Source organism: Mesoplodon mirus (assembly GCF_964341445.2).
Source record: "Mesoplodon mirus genome assembly, chromosome: 13".
Lineage (NCBI taxonomy): Eukaryota > Metazoa > Chordata > Mammalia > Artiodactyla > Ziphiidae > Mesoplodon > Mesoplodon mirus.
This window is the reverse complement of record NC_138989.1, coordinates 7,638,664-7,651,352: the sequence shown is the minus strand read 5'-3', so window position 1 is coordinate 7,651,352 and position 12,689 is coordinate 7,638,664. Positions and strand designations below refer to the sequence as shown.

The 12,689-nt window shown below is 45.6% G+C and overlaps 2 protein-coding genes across 3 annotated transcripts in view; both read right to left on the bottom strand.

Moving 5' to 3' along the window:
- Positions 1–142: 142 nt before the first annotated feature.
- Positions 143–277, bottom strand: LOC309814788 (uncharacterized protein; the record flags this gene model as incomplete). Its single annotated transcript, XM_082640916.1, has 1 exon — positions 143–277. The coding sequence occupies one exon, from the start codon at positions 275–277 to the stop codon at positions 143–145; it is 135 nt and encodes a 44-aa protein (XP_082497042.1).
- Positions 278–2,046: 1,769 nt separating this feature from the next.
- The window catches only part of VPS33A (VPS33A core subunit of CORVET and HOPS complexes), a 29,148-nt gene continuing 18,505 nt past the window's right edge, over positions 2,047–12,689 (bottom strand). Inside the window, exons 9-14 of one of the 2 annotated variants that reach the window (XR_014295790.1) lie at positions 12,514–12,581; positions 11,154–11,291; positions 8,376–8,513; positions 6,194–6,362; positions 3,573–5,814; positions 2,047–3,046 (exon numbers count right to left, since the gene is read on the bottom strand). Coding sequence is in view for 1 of the 2 variants with exons in the window: in XM_082641492.1 (XP_082497618.1) it covers positions 5,633–5,814; positions 6,194–6,362; positions 8,376–8,513; positions 11,154–11,291; positions 12,514–12,581 (695 nt within the window). In the remaining variant the exon portion in view is untranslated. Of the gene's footprint in view, positions 3,047–3,549; positions 5,815–6,193; positions 6,363–8,375; positions 8,514–11,153; positions 11,292–12,513; positions 12,582–12,689 lie in introns of those variants that run through there. The other variant, XM_082641492.1, reaches the window with a different exon arrangement.

The following is a 12,689-nucleotide window of genomic DNA, read 5'->3' as shown; positions in this document are numbered from 1 at the left end:
GCCCTTCACCTCGGGAGAGTTCTCTCGTTAGCTGGCCGTGCGGGTCTGTCAGGACAGAAGTCCGAGGCGGAGCAGCGCTCTGCTGGGCAGGCTGCTGCTGGGGCGGGGGGCGGGGGGGCGGGGAGCCGGGCCAGCGGCGCTGTCACTTCAGCACCAGGAAATAGGTGGTCCAGCCGGCCAGCAGCAGCGCCCCGATGAGCACCGTGTAGCTGAGGAGCACGAAAGCCAGCAGCTCCCGCAACAGCTGCAGCACGTGGATGGTGGTCGAGGCCGGCATCGCCCTGCGCGGGGGGCCCGAGGACCTGCGGGGCAGGGCACCCGGGAGACCCTGAGCACGCAAAGAGGACGGTTCTCTCCCCTTGACCAACCTCCGCTGGACCCTAAGCAAGCGCTGCTGAGCCAGGCACTGTTATAGGCAGCGTGGACACAGGGGGCTAGACTAGGTCCCGGCCCTCTGAGTTAACATACTTTCCTAAGGCTAAGGAAGCCCGAAGTGCTGATTTTCTCCATTAACAACCACCTGGACACTGCACTGACACTACAGAATTCTTTTAAACCGAAAGTTCTCCTCATTCTTCGGCTCCCGATCTGGATCTGGGCTCAGAGAAGAGAAGCCTGGCGGTTCCCAGACCCCGCTGCTGCACTGGTCTTCATCCCCCGCCCTCTCCTCCCATCCACCTCCTTCATTTTTAATGTTGTGAGTGCTGCTAATGCGCTGGTGAAGTAAAGCTTTCTTTTGCCATCATTCAAGCTGCAGCCCCGGCTGTCAGCGCTCCTTGGGAGGGGAAGAGAAGAGCCTTTTGAGTAGGGGGAAAGCAGCAGCCCCTCACTGCAGCCCCTCTGCAATTCCTCTGGCCCCAAGGCTTATTAGTACACAAGAGTTTGAGGATCCCTGCTTTGTGGCCAGGCCTGCTTGCCCTTCTGGCCAGCCAGGATAGCAGGAGTGCCAAGAGGTGGGTAGCAATTTGATTCTGGGCTCATCTCCTTCCCCATCGTGCTCTTGGCATCTGCTCCAGCGCTCTATCTTCCACCACAGATGGAATCATATGGTAACAATCACAAACCAGTTCTTTACCTCCACTGCTGCCCTGCCCAGTAACGCCCCTCAGTGCCAGCCACCAGCTTCCCTTTCTCCCCACTTCACTCACTCAGGAAAGTTTCCACGACTCGTCCACCGCAGCACCTCCACGGTCCCTCTCTGGTCTGGTGTCCAAAGGTAGGCTTGCGTGCACTCCGGCGATGTCAGCAGAGCTGAGGGATTTTCAGGCAGCAGCTGCACTCACCAACTAGGTGTGGTCTAGAGACCAATCACAATCTTCACGTGGTCCCTGAGCTCTCACGGAGCTGCGCACAGGCGATCCCAGACCAGGCGGGGCACTGGCAACCCTGCCCGCCCTCTGCCTATGTCACCACCACGGCCCACAGAGCTCTGAACTTGCCTGCAAAGCTCCTGACTTAGATGGGCTGAGCAAGTGGTACACTAGGGGGGATTTCATGGCCCTCTTGTCTGGCTTTTCTAAACACTGCAGGTGGGATACAGTCCAAATCCTAACAAACTCCCACTGAGAGCAGTCCCATCCTACTCAAGTCTCAGACAAGAAGAACCACTGTACGTCCAACACTCATGACTGCCCAACTAAAGCAAAAGCTGTTGTCTTAAAACATATGCAAGTTCGAGCATTTGTGTGTGTGCGTGTGAGAACCAGCTCAGAGAACCAAGAGCTCCCAAGTGCTTGATTCTAATTCACAGAGTTTAGCAGGTTAGAGACTCATTATACAGTCACCTTCCCAATGTGCCCACTTCCAATTTCAACTCTTCCAAATGCCAGGCAAAAAGAACCAGTCAGGATTTCAGCCAGTAAAGAACAGACCCTTTCCCAGATGTAACAATGAAGGGAAAAGAAAGCACAAACTTTATGCTGCTTCTGATTCTTCTGCGTTTTGTAGTAGTTTGTAGTAAGAATATGTTTTGACCTTTAAAAAAAAAGCAGGCAGTGTGGACATCAACCCTTTTATCAACATCATCATCCAGAAGCAAATGGCTCTTTAATTTGATCAGGATCTCTTATTATCAAATCATTGCCCCGCCGCAGCTGGGCTGAAAACAGGAGCAGAATATTATCAAGCTGCGCAGGAAGCCAGTGAGTAGTAATTGCTCCCCCAGAGAACTGGTCATCTGGAGGGCTCTGTGTCCTGCCGAGTCACAGGAAAGAGAGTACAGCTGAGATTTATACCCTCATCCCACACCAAAGTAACAGATGAAAAAGGCGATTAAAATAGGCCTCATTCTGTTCCCCTTTAACTCTCACAACCTTCAAATGGATATCTCAAGTCAGTTATGTGTTCCAGCCTTTGCAGACTCTAGTCACCACCCAATCCGGGGGTATTTTACAGCAACGAGTAACTGGAGCTGAGAAACACTGTGTAGCTTGAAGTTCATATGCATTCATTTAGAAGAGAATCTGAGAAATTTTACATTACTGCCTTTGATTGTTGGATGACAAAACGGCATCCTCTATTTTCTACAGTATGTCATCATTAAACCATATGATTGAATATAATACACCAGGCTCTAGAGTATAATTCACAGTCTGTTCATAATTCATAGTCTATGTGATGTCTGTATTTCTCTGCCTTGCCATCTTTATTACAGCCCCTCTTCCTGGCTGCTTTAGATACTCAGTTTGTTCTGGTGTTTTGTTGTTGTTTTTTAAGAAGTATTTCTTCTTGAGTTCAACTCTGCTGAATACAAACACTTCCTCCTGGTGACAGGCCAGTCTTTAACATACAACTGAGAACAAGAGACAGGCTCCATGTCGGATTAATCATAATCCACTTGCCGTGAGGGCAGAGCTACAGTGGACTATCGCATGGAGATGCTCCCTTCCCAGTTCTCTTCAAGAACTAAATGGGCTGTTTTTAATCCTCCTCCTTTTAACCATTAGTCTCTTGCTCCACAGTTAAACTACAGTTCAAATACTTACTTCTCTGTTGGCTAAAATTCAAAAGTGTACAGTATGACACAAAATAGTGTCTACGTAGACTTCTTTGTCTACGTGGACTTCTTTGTCTACGTGGACTTCTTTGTCTACGTGGACTTCTTTGTCTACGTGGACTTCTTTGTCTACGTAGACACTTCTTTGTCTACGTAGACACTTCTTCGTCTACGTGGACTTCTTCGTCTACGTGGACTTCTTCGTCTACGTGGACTTCTTCGTCTACGTGGACTTCTTCGTCTACGTGGACTTCTTCGTCTACGTGGACTTCTTCGTCTACGTGGACTTCTTCGTCTACGTGGACTTCTTCGTCTACGTGGACTTCTTCGTCTACGTGGACTTCTTCGTCTACGTGGACTTCTTCGTCTACGTGGACTTCTTTGTCTACGTGGACTTCTTTGTCTACGTGGACTTCTTCGTCTACGTAGACACTTCTTCGTCTACGTGGACTTCTTCGTCTACGTGGACTTCTTCGTCTACGTGGACTTCTTCGTCTACGTGGACTTCTTTGTCTACGTGGACTTCTTTGTCTACGTGGACTTCTTTGTCTACGTGGACTTCTTCGTCTACGTGGACTTCTTTGTCCGTAGACTTCTTTTTGGTAGGACTGCTGGTGTAGAACCGTCTACCCAACTAGACAAAAGTCCAGACATGATGGAAACAATCCACCCTCTCCAAGAATAAATGTACCATTCACATACCCTTTTTCTCAGTAAGGGCACACTCCTTTGAGACAAAGACTGCTTCAAGTATTAAATGAACTTACACAAAGGCGTATAATATATAATTATCCACCACTTTCTATTTGCATACAAATGAAGCAATTGATGTTTTGAAGTCTTCTGCTGAATGCATTTTTAGGAGCTGACCTAACTATGCTCGGAGCAAGCAAGTATAGAGCCACCAGTGAATGCAGACACACGAGACACAACCGAGTACCTGTTCACGGGACAAAACCCCAGCCAAGGAGACTTGACTGGGCTTAAATTGAATCCCATGAGCCGAAAACACTTACAGACAAGGTGGATTTCATTCTCTAAAGCAGCTGAGACTCACAGCCGCTGGGGCTGGAAGGTATAAACTAATCTCCCTGGGATAACAAGTAGCTGAAAAAGGATTCCTAAAACAGGAATCATATTAAGACCTTTCCAAATACTGAATATCAAAGCCACGTTAAATCCTCGAGTACCTAATCTTTTAAATATTCCCTCTTCTACCCCTCATTCTTACATTAAGGAGATTTTTTAAAAAGTACAGAATTTCTCCTTCACTCATAACATGCAGTGTGCTAAGAGACTTCCACTAGCGAAAGAAAGTCAGGAAAACATGTACGGGTACTAATTAACAGTAGAAATGACACCTGGGGAAGGACACTGACTTTGGCCCCCAGCAAAGACGGGGATCAGCTAATTTGGCTGGAGACTCAGGCAAGGGCTGTGACACCGTCAATTTGGTCCCCTTCTTGGCCTTAACTCCTCCAGACGCTGGGATAGAGCAGGAGGGAGATTTCCAGCTTCTCCAGCAGCACCCAAGCTCCTCTATCCTGCAGTCTAGCAGTCTCCCGTAGGAAGGTAGCAGCTGGACTCCAAGATCATTGACAAGCTGCGCCAGAGGGGGATGGAGTCACCGGACCACGGACTGAAACGGGGCTGGGTGTTTTCTAGCAAAATAAATGCCAGAGGCCGAATAGGTGTGTCTGCAGACTGCTGGGGAAGCATGTGTGACACTTACCGGGGAGGGGGAGCTGCCGGATGCTGGAGAAGCCGAGCTGCCACTGCTCACAGTGGGACTGGCTGGGTGGTGCGGCCCACGATGGGCAGGGGAGAGAACTGGAGGCATCTACCATTGAAACGTCTTAAGAGTTAATAACACGTGCACTAAGAACGCGTCTTTGAATGGTTACACTCTCAGGAAGCGGCTCCCTAATTATTATGTTACTCAAAGTAAAAAGCCCTTGATAAGTATGGGACCCATACCGACTTAGCTCATCAGGCAGATCATAAACCTGTTCTGGGGAAAGCAGCTCTTCCAAACCTCTTGCTTTTTAGAAGCAGAGGAATCAAAAACAGAAGGAACACAACTTGCCTTAATGACCAGATAAGGTAGAGACTGGTGACACTGAATGTAATGTGCCATGTTCTGCAGGAAAAAGAAATCTCAACTCAGTGATAATACTAGCCCTAGGCCCCCAGCACTCAGCCACTGCCCTAGGCATGATGCACCTTTAAGAAATTCAGCACTATTTATTAGGGGTCGGACCTTCCACTTTTATTTTCATTTTTTACCTGCTTGGTCCCTGCTTTCTTAAGAACTGGACCCATCTGTGTGGCTGTATAGATTATCCATCCCACCATCCTTAATATATTTCCAGAGGCCTCTAATGAAGATCCTGAGCTCAGAACATTAAAAACTGTTATGTCTTTTACCCTGGCTGATTCTCTTCCGTTCTTCTTTCTTTAAGAAATTAGGAACACAAAAGACAATCAGAAAGGAGAAAACAGCGTAATTTAAGAAGCTGACCCCCAAGTAAATTCTGTATCTCGTGTTATTCCTCCATGGGGTTGTACTTCCTTCCAGCAACTTCTTTAAAGGAGCAGTTTATTCTGCGGTTCACCGGTAAGTCTCCTTTGAACGCCCTAGAAAGGTTTTTCCATTAGCGACTCTATCCAGCTGGCCCCGTTTATTAGCTTAGTGGTGGCGATGACGTATTCTGTACCTCCATCTTCCAGCTGAGAAAGAAATCGCAGGGCAGCAATTTCAGCAAAGGTTACACCCCCGAGGAAAAATATCAGAGTGACTCGGTTTTCTCCCGGTTGACCTAAAATAAAAACATTTCAGAATGAAGAATTATTATTGATGCTTCTCTCCCCACCTCTTAAAAAAATTACACCATTCCTAAGGAAAAAGAGTCATATATGTCTTGGTACAGACAATTCATTTGAAACTCAGGACCATGATTTTGATCTCAATGTTTTTTCTAACTTCTGAGATCCTCAGTTCAGAGGTTGAAAGAGGCTTCTCCTGAGGGAGTAGTGGGTTCTAGTGCTTACAATATAATTCACAACTAACAAAAGAGGTGTGTATATCGGACTCTGACTCCTAAGTACTTTACAATGTATTTTACAAAGCAATTGCATAATACGTGAAAAGCACACTAACACTACATAATCATCTGTGGATACGGGCCGTGGACTTACGTTTCTTTTGTAGCCCTGTGGGCAACGGCTGCCGTTCCTCAAAGTGGGGCCCTGGGAGGATGCGCAGAACTTCCTCAATACTGCGCCAGCCGGGCCGGGAAAGCAGCTGGGCCAGGCGCACGCTGAGAGGGGCATAACCACTGTACACATACGATATGTCCGTGGGATTCTGTTAAATAATTAAAGGAAAAAAGGCCTGCAGAGAGGGTGAGAGAGAGAGACGTATAGCTGCCTAACTGTGGCTTGTGGGGTAACCCAAAATTATTTGATTTGGCTTTGAAGGCAGAAACACAAACCCCCGAAATAGCCTGCTCCAATATTGAAATATCCTGCTGCAATATCAAAATATCCTGTTCCAGTCCACCCCTGCTGGGCTCTGCTCTTAGCAGCCAAAGGTTTACTTTTGACTCAAATCTTCAACAGCCACTCAGAGCATCTATAGGTACTGAAGATGAAAAATTGTTACTTGGTTTGGCAAGAAACTTCTTGGACGGTAAAGTGGAACTCCCTAGCCGAGAATATAACCCTTGAACACGGCAATTCCACTTTCAGGCACTTATCCCACAGAGGGGCTTGTACTCTAGAGGACAAAAGACCAAAGCACAAAGATATTAACTGCAACACTGTGCGAACTAGCAAAGGACTGCAAACGACCTGAATTTCTATCAGTAGAAATCTGATAAATCATAAAATAAGATGTATCTGAAAAACCACTAGGTAGCAATTAATTTAAAAAGTTATTTTATTTTAGGGGCTTCCCTGGTGGCGCAGTGGTTGAGAATCTGCCTGCCAATGCAGGGAACATGGGTTCGAGCCCTGGTCTGGGAAGATCCCACATGCCGCGGAGCAACTAGGCCTGTGAGCCACGATTACTGAGCCTGCGCGTCTGGACCCTGTGCTCCACAACAAGAGAGGCCGCGACAGTGAGAGGCCCGCGTACCGCGATGAGGAGTGGCCCCCACTTGCCACAACTAGAGAAAGCCCTTGCACAGAAACGAAGAGCCAACACAGCCATAAATAAACAAACAAACAAACAAATAAATAAAAAGAGTTTGTTAAAAAAATTATTTTATTTTATTCTTGGCCTTGGCGCTCAGCCTGAGGGATCTTAGTTCCCCGACCAGGGATCGAACCCAGGCCCCCTGCAGTGGAAGCTCAGAGTCCTAACCACTGGACTTCCAGGGAAGTCCCTAGGTAGCAGTTAAAAAGAACTTAAAAGAATGAGGAGATCACAGAAGGCTCTTCAAGATACAGTGTTAAGTGGGGGTGGGGTGGGGAAAGTGGTCAGCGCCGTGAAGAGCTGAACTAATCTACGACTTACGTTGTACAACACAGGAATTAAGATTATCTATATTCCCACTGGACAAAAACAATCCAATTTTGCTACTGAGGCAGGAGACTGTTAGCTTTTGCGGCAAGACGCAGCCTAATCAAGTCCCTTATGAAAAACCAAAAAATAAGAAAAATGAAACTTAGGAAGATTGGAGTAAGCAATAAATATAAAGCAAAGCGCACCCTACTTTGGAGACCAGTGGTATAGAATATGCAGCATTTACGTAAAAATGTTTGTCTGTACGTAGAATCTTTCTGGAAGGATAGACTACAAACTCGCCTCGTTACCGTGCTCGCCTCTGAGGGGAACCTGAGGCTGGATGTGGGAGGAGCCTTGCTTCCCACTGTTTGCTCTCCCTGTGCTGGATCTGTGCTGGACCCTCCCGCATTTCTCCTTGTTGCTCTGTGCCCCAGAGGCAGCCCCGTGGGCTCTGTACCAGCTGGAAACTGGAGAGAAGATGGCAGCGTGAGTTGTTGCCCTGACTTCCCCTCTGTGGTGCTGCCAGAGGTTGGCTGTGTCCCTCCGCTTGTCAGACGGCCTGGTCACACAGTTCTTCTCTCCCGGTTCTGGAACAGCCCCCTTCCCCTGCCCTCAGGCCTCGGCTGGGGAAGGTTCCCCACTGCACTGCCTCTCCCCGGTCCACCCCGTCTTTATGAAACTCCCTTAAACTACCCAGTGCAAGAGCACCCTCTGCTTCCTGCTGGGATCCACACGAATGCACGACTTTCTCCAAAACATTAGAAAACTGTCGTTAGAAAGCAAGGTGGATGCGGAGATCAAGTAGCGTGTGTCGTTGCAATAACCCGTTAACTGGGAGCTCAAATGAGCTGAAGAGCAGGAGCGTCTTACTTGCTCGTTTACATCATCCATCCAGAGGCGTAACGTTTTCCGGATGGTTGGGTAAGTGTTTCTGCCCCCCGTCTGTGGTTTCAGCAGGCCAGCCTTCTCTAGGTTGTGTAAGGTCAATATGTGCTCATAGCCGTACGTCTGCAAGAGAAGTCGAATCAGGAAAACGGTTTCTGCGACTTTCAAAAAAGAGCACTTCCACGCACACATGGCCAGTAGGCACGTGAAAAGCTGCTCAACATCACTAATTATTAGAGAAATGCAAGTCAAAGCCACAACAAGGTACCACCTCACACTGGTCAGAATGGCCATCATTAAAAAGTCTACAAATAACAAATGCTGGAGAAGGTGTGGAGAAAAGGGAACCCTCCTACACGGTTGGTGGGAATGTAAGTTGGTGCAGCCACTATGGAAATCTGTATGGAGGCTCCTCAGAAAACTAAAAATAGAGTTGCCATATGATCCAACAATCCCACTTCTGGGCATATATCCAGACAAAACTATAATTCAAAAAATACATGCATCCCTATGTTCACAGCAGCACTATTTACAATAGCCAAGACATGGAAACAACCTAAATGTCCATCGACAGATGAAAGGATAAAGATGTGGTACATACATACAATGGAATATTACTCAGCCATAAAAAAGAATGAAATAATGCCATTTACAGCTACATGGATGCAACTAGAGATTATCAAACTAAGTGAAATAAGTCAGAAAGAGAAAGACAAATACCATGTGATATCACATACATGTGGAATCTAAAATATGGCACAGATGAACCCATCTACAAAACAGAAACAGAGTCACAGACATAGAGAACAGACTTGTGGTGGCCAAGGGGAAGGGGGGTGAGGAGGGAAGGACTGGAAGTTTGAGGTTAGCAGATGTAAACTAGTATACATAGGATGGATAAACAACAAGGTCCCACTGTAGAGCACAGGGAACTATATTCAATATCCTGTGATAAACCATCAGGGAAAAGAATATGAAAACAAAGAACGTCTCTATGTGTATAACTGAGTCACTCTGCTGTACAGCAGAGATTGGCATGACATTGTAAATCAACTCTACTTCAATTAAAAAAAAAAAAAGAGCACTTGCAACAAATCCACTGGTTTGTACCCTGGGGCATGTTACCGAAGTCCAGGCAATGACCATCCATGGGCACAGGTGCAGGGCAGGGATGAAGCCTGCCCTAAAACTGCCTGCCATTACAGCAAACCCAGCTCACTGGATCCCTCAAAGAATGATGTAAATTTTTTTACTTTAAAGTCAGAATTTATGGACCCAACTTAAGTGAGCATCAAATAAATTATAGTATATTTTTATATGGGATATAATTAGCTATTTAAAAAAGAAAGAGGCAGATCTATACATCCTGATAAGAAAGACCTTCTGGATTTATTCTTCAGGACAAAAAAAATATAAGAAGACTATTACGTATAGTAGGATTTTATTTTTGTTAAAGAAGATATAGTAAGTAATAATAATAGCTAACACTTATATAATACTTTCTACGGGGGGGCACTGGTGGATTCTAAGTGCTTTACATACATCACTCAGTCATTCTTATTATAACCCCACGAGGTAGCCACTATTATCTCCATTTTATAGAGAAGTTTAAATAACTTGCCCAAGGTCACACAGCTAATGACTAACAGAGCTGGGACGTGGATCCAGCTGGTCTCGCCCCATGGTCTGTGTATGTAAACATTCTTTGTACATAGATGCAAAGACAGGAATCTGGAAGCACACAAACCAAACTGCTGACATTGGTCCCTTCCAGGGAGGGAAATGGGGGGAGGGGGAGGCGGGGGAGGGTCATGGTTTGCACCATGTACTTCTGCTTTGTTTGAACGTTATATGATGAGAATGCACGTGTCATTTGTGTAATTTTTTAAAAGGCAAAAAACAAACAAACAGGCTTCCCTGGTGGTGCAGTGGTTGAGAGTCCGCCTGCCGATGCAGGGGACACGGGTTCGTGCCCCAGTCCGGGAAGATCCCACATGCCGTGGAGCGGCTGGGCCCGTGAGCCGTGGCTGCTGAGCCTGCATGTCTGGAGCCTGTGCTCCGCGGCGGGAGAGGCTACAACAGTGAGAGGCCCGTGTACCGCAAAAAAAAAAAAAAAAAAAAAAAACCCCAAAACCCAACCTGAATGAGTATTTAGTTTTAACACTAACATACTTAACTGTGACTAGTAATAGCAAATAAATAGTGCCTGAGACATTTTTAAACAGAAGGGAGAATTTTAAAAACAATGGTGGGCTTTTCCTTATATAAAGTAACAGGCTTGATTTAAGTAAGTTGGCTAAAGAATCATCATCAGAAATGTGCAAAACGTTCCCTTCCTCCATCGAACAGATGGGTTAACAACAAGAGCACTAGACCCTGGCTGCCTGGGTTTTAGCCCTGGCTCTGCCACATACTAGCTGGTGACCTTGGGCAAGTTACAGCACTACTCTGTGCCTTAGTTTTCTCATCCATAAAATGGGGATGGTAAGAGTATACAACTCAGTGCCGTTGTAAGGATTAAACAAATGAATACACATAAAGCTCTTCCAATAGAGCCTGGCACATAGTAAAAGCTCACTAAACATTAGCTATTGTTATTATTATGCAAACACAATAAACAATGAATACCAAGGACAATCCCTCCATGTATTAAAAAATTTAAAAGATAGTGGAAACACTATACCAAAATAGCAGCTTTGGGAAGTATTTTTTTAAAAAGATGTTTTCTCCCCTGGCAAATTAGTAATTTAAAATTATACTGACCTGAAGGATTTCTCTTTTGTAATAATCCAAAACTTTTTGTTTGAGTCCACTATTGCACACGGATTGGAGGCAAACCAGTCTTAACACCTTGATCAGTGGATGTTTTTGGGCAATACAATCCTCAATGTAACTGTTGACCTGGAAACAAAATATATACCGGTACCAGCATCTGGTCTGGGGACCTCAAGAACTTGATATTTACTATTATTTTTCAAAGTCAAATATTGTGTGGTGATCTGGGTGGGAAGAGAATTTGAAAAGGAATAGATACCATAATCTATTCCTATATATACGTGTGTAGATGTATGTATATACGTATCTGAATCACTTTGCCGTGCATCTGAAGCTAACACAACATTGTTAATCAACTATACTCCAACATAAAATAAAAAATGAAAAAAAACAAGGAGCTGCGTGGGAGAGCGGTTCCTTCCTTTTTTCACTGTCCCTAAGGCCCCTCCGAAGTAGGTCCTCTGCCTCTGCTACACGCACCCCCGTCACCATGCAGACACACCAGCGACGGGGAGCACAGGGCACTGAGGGCACACGCAGGCAATCCAGCGGCCTGTCTGGACTCACCTGTCTCCACGGACAACCTCGGGAGAGGCTGCTGCATGTCCCGGGTGTGTGACCATAACAGCAGCAATTTATCAGCATAAAGTGACAGGAATCTTTTTAGAAGATGGGAATTTTCATAAATCGAGCAATTTTAAATTTAGTAATAGAAGTGAATATTTAAGGGAAATTATATGATCAATCCTCTCAGAAAGCAAATCTATTCATTTATCTATTATAGTCCTTAAAGGTCTTTGATTTTAGGGGCTGGGTCTCACCTCTCCGTGCACTGCAGAAAGTGCCTTCATAGGATAATGTTAAATATTTGATACTTGATGAAATCTCTATTTTCACATTTTGCATTTGCTCTTCAAAATATGTAGACAAGGGGCTTCCCTGGTGGCCCAGTGGTCGAGAATCTGCCTGCTAATGCAGGGGACACGGGTTCGAGCCCTGGTCTGGGAGGATCCCACATGCCGCGGAGCAACTAGGCCCGTGAGCCACAACTACTGAGCCTGCACGTCTGGAGCCTGTGCTCCGCGACAAGAGAGGCCGCGATAGTGAGAGGCCCGCGCACCGCGATAAAGAGTGGCCCCCGCTTGCCACAACTAGAGAAAGCCCTTGCACAGAAACGAAGACCCAACACAGCAAAAATAAATAAATTAATTAATAAACTCCTACCCCCAACATCTTAAAAAAAAAATGTAGACAAGGCATGGGAATCAAAGCAATTGCTTTTCTAGCTATAATCTTATGTTTGATAAGATATCAGTTATTTGTTAGAACAGTTTTATTGTACACATACCTTATCCGTGTCTATTCCAGACATAAACTCCTGCTCCACTGTTAATTTATCAAAGAAGTCTTCAGAAGCTAAAATGGAATTAGCAAATTTGTAACTAAGAAATTGATGTTAACCCTTTTATACACAGAGCATGATTAAGAAACGAGACACACAAAAAGGAAAGCAAGCAAAAAGTT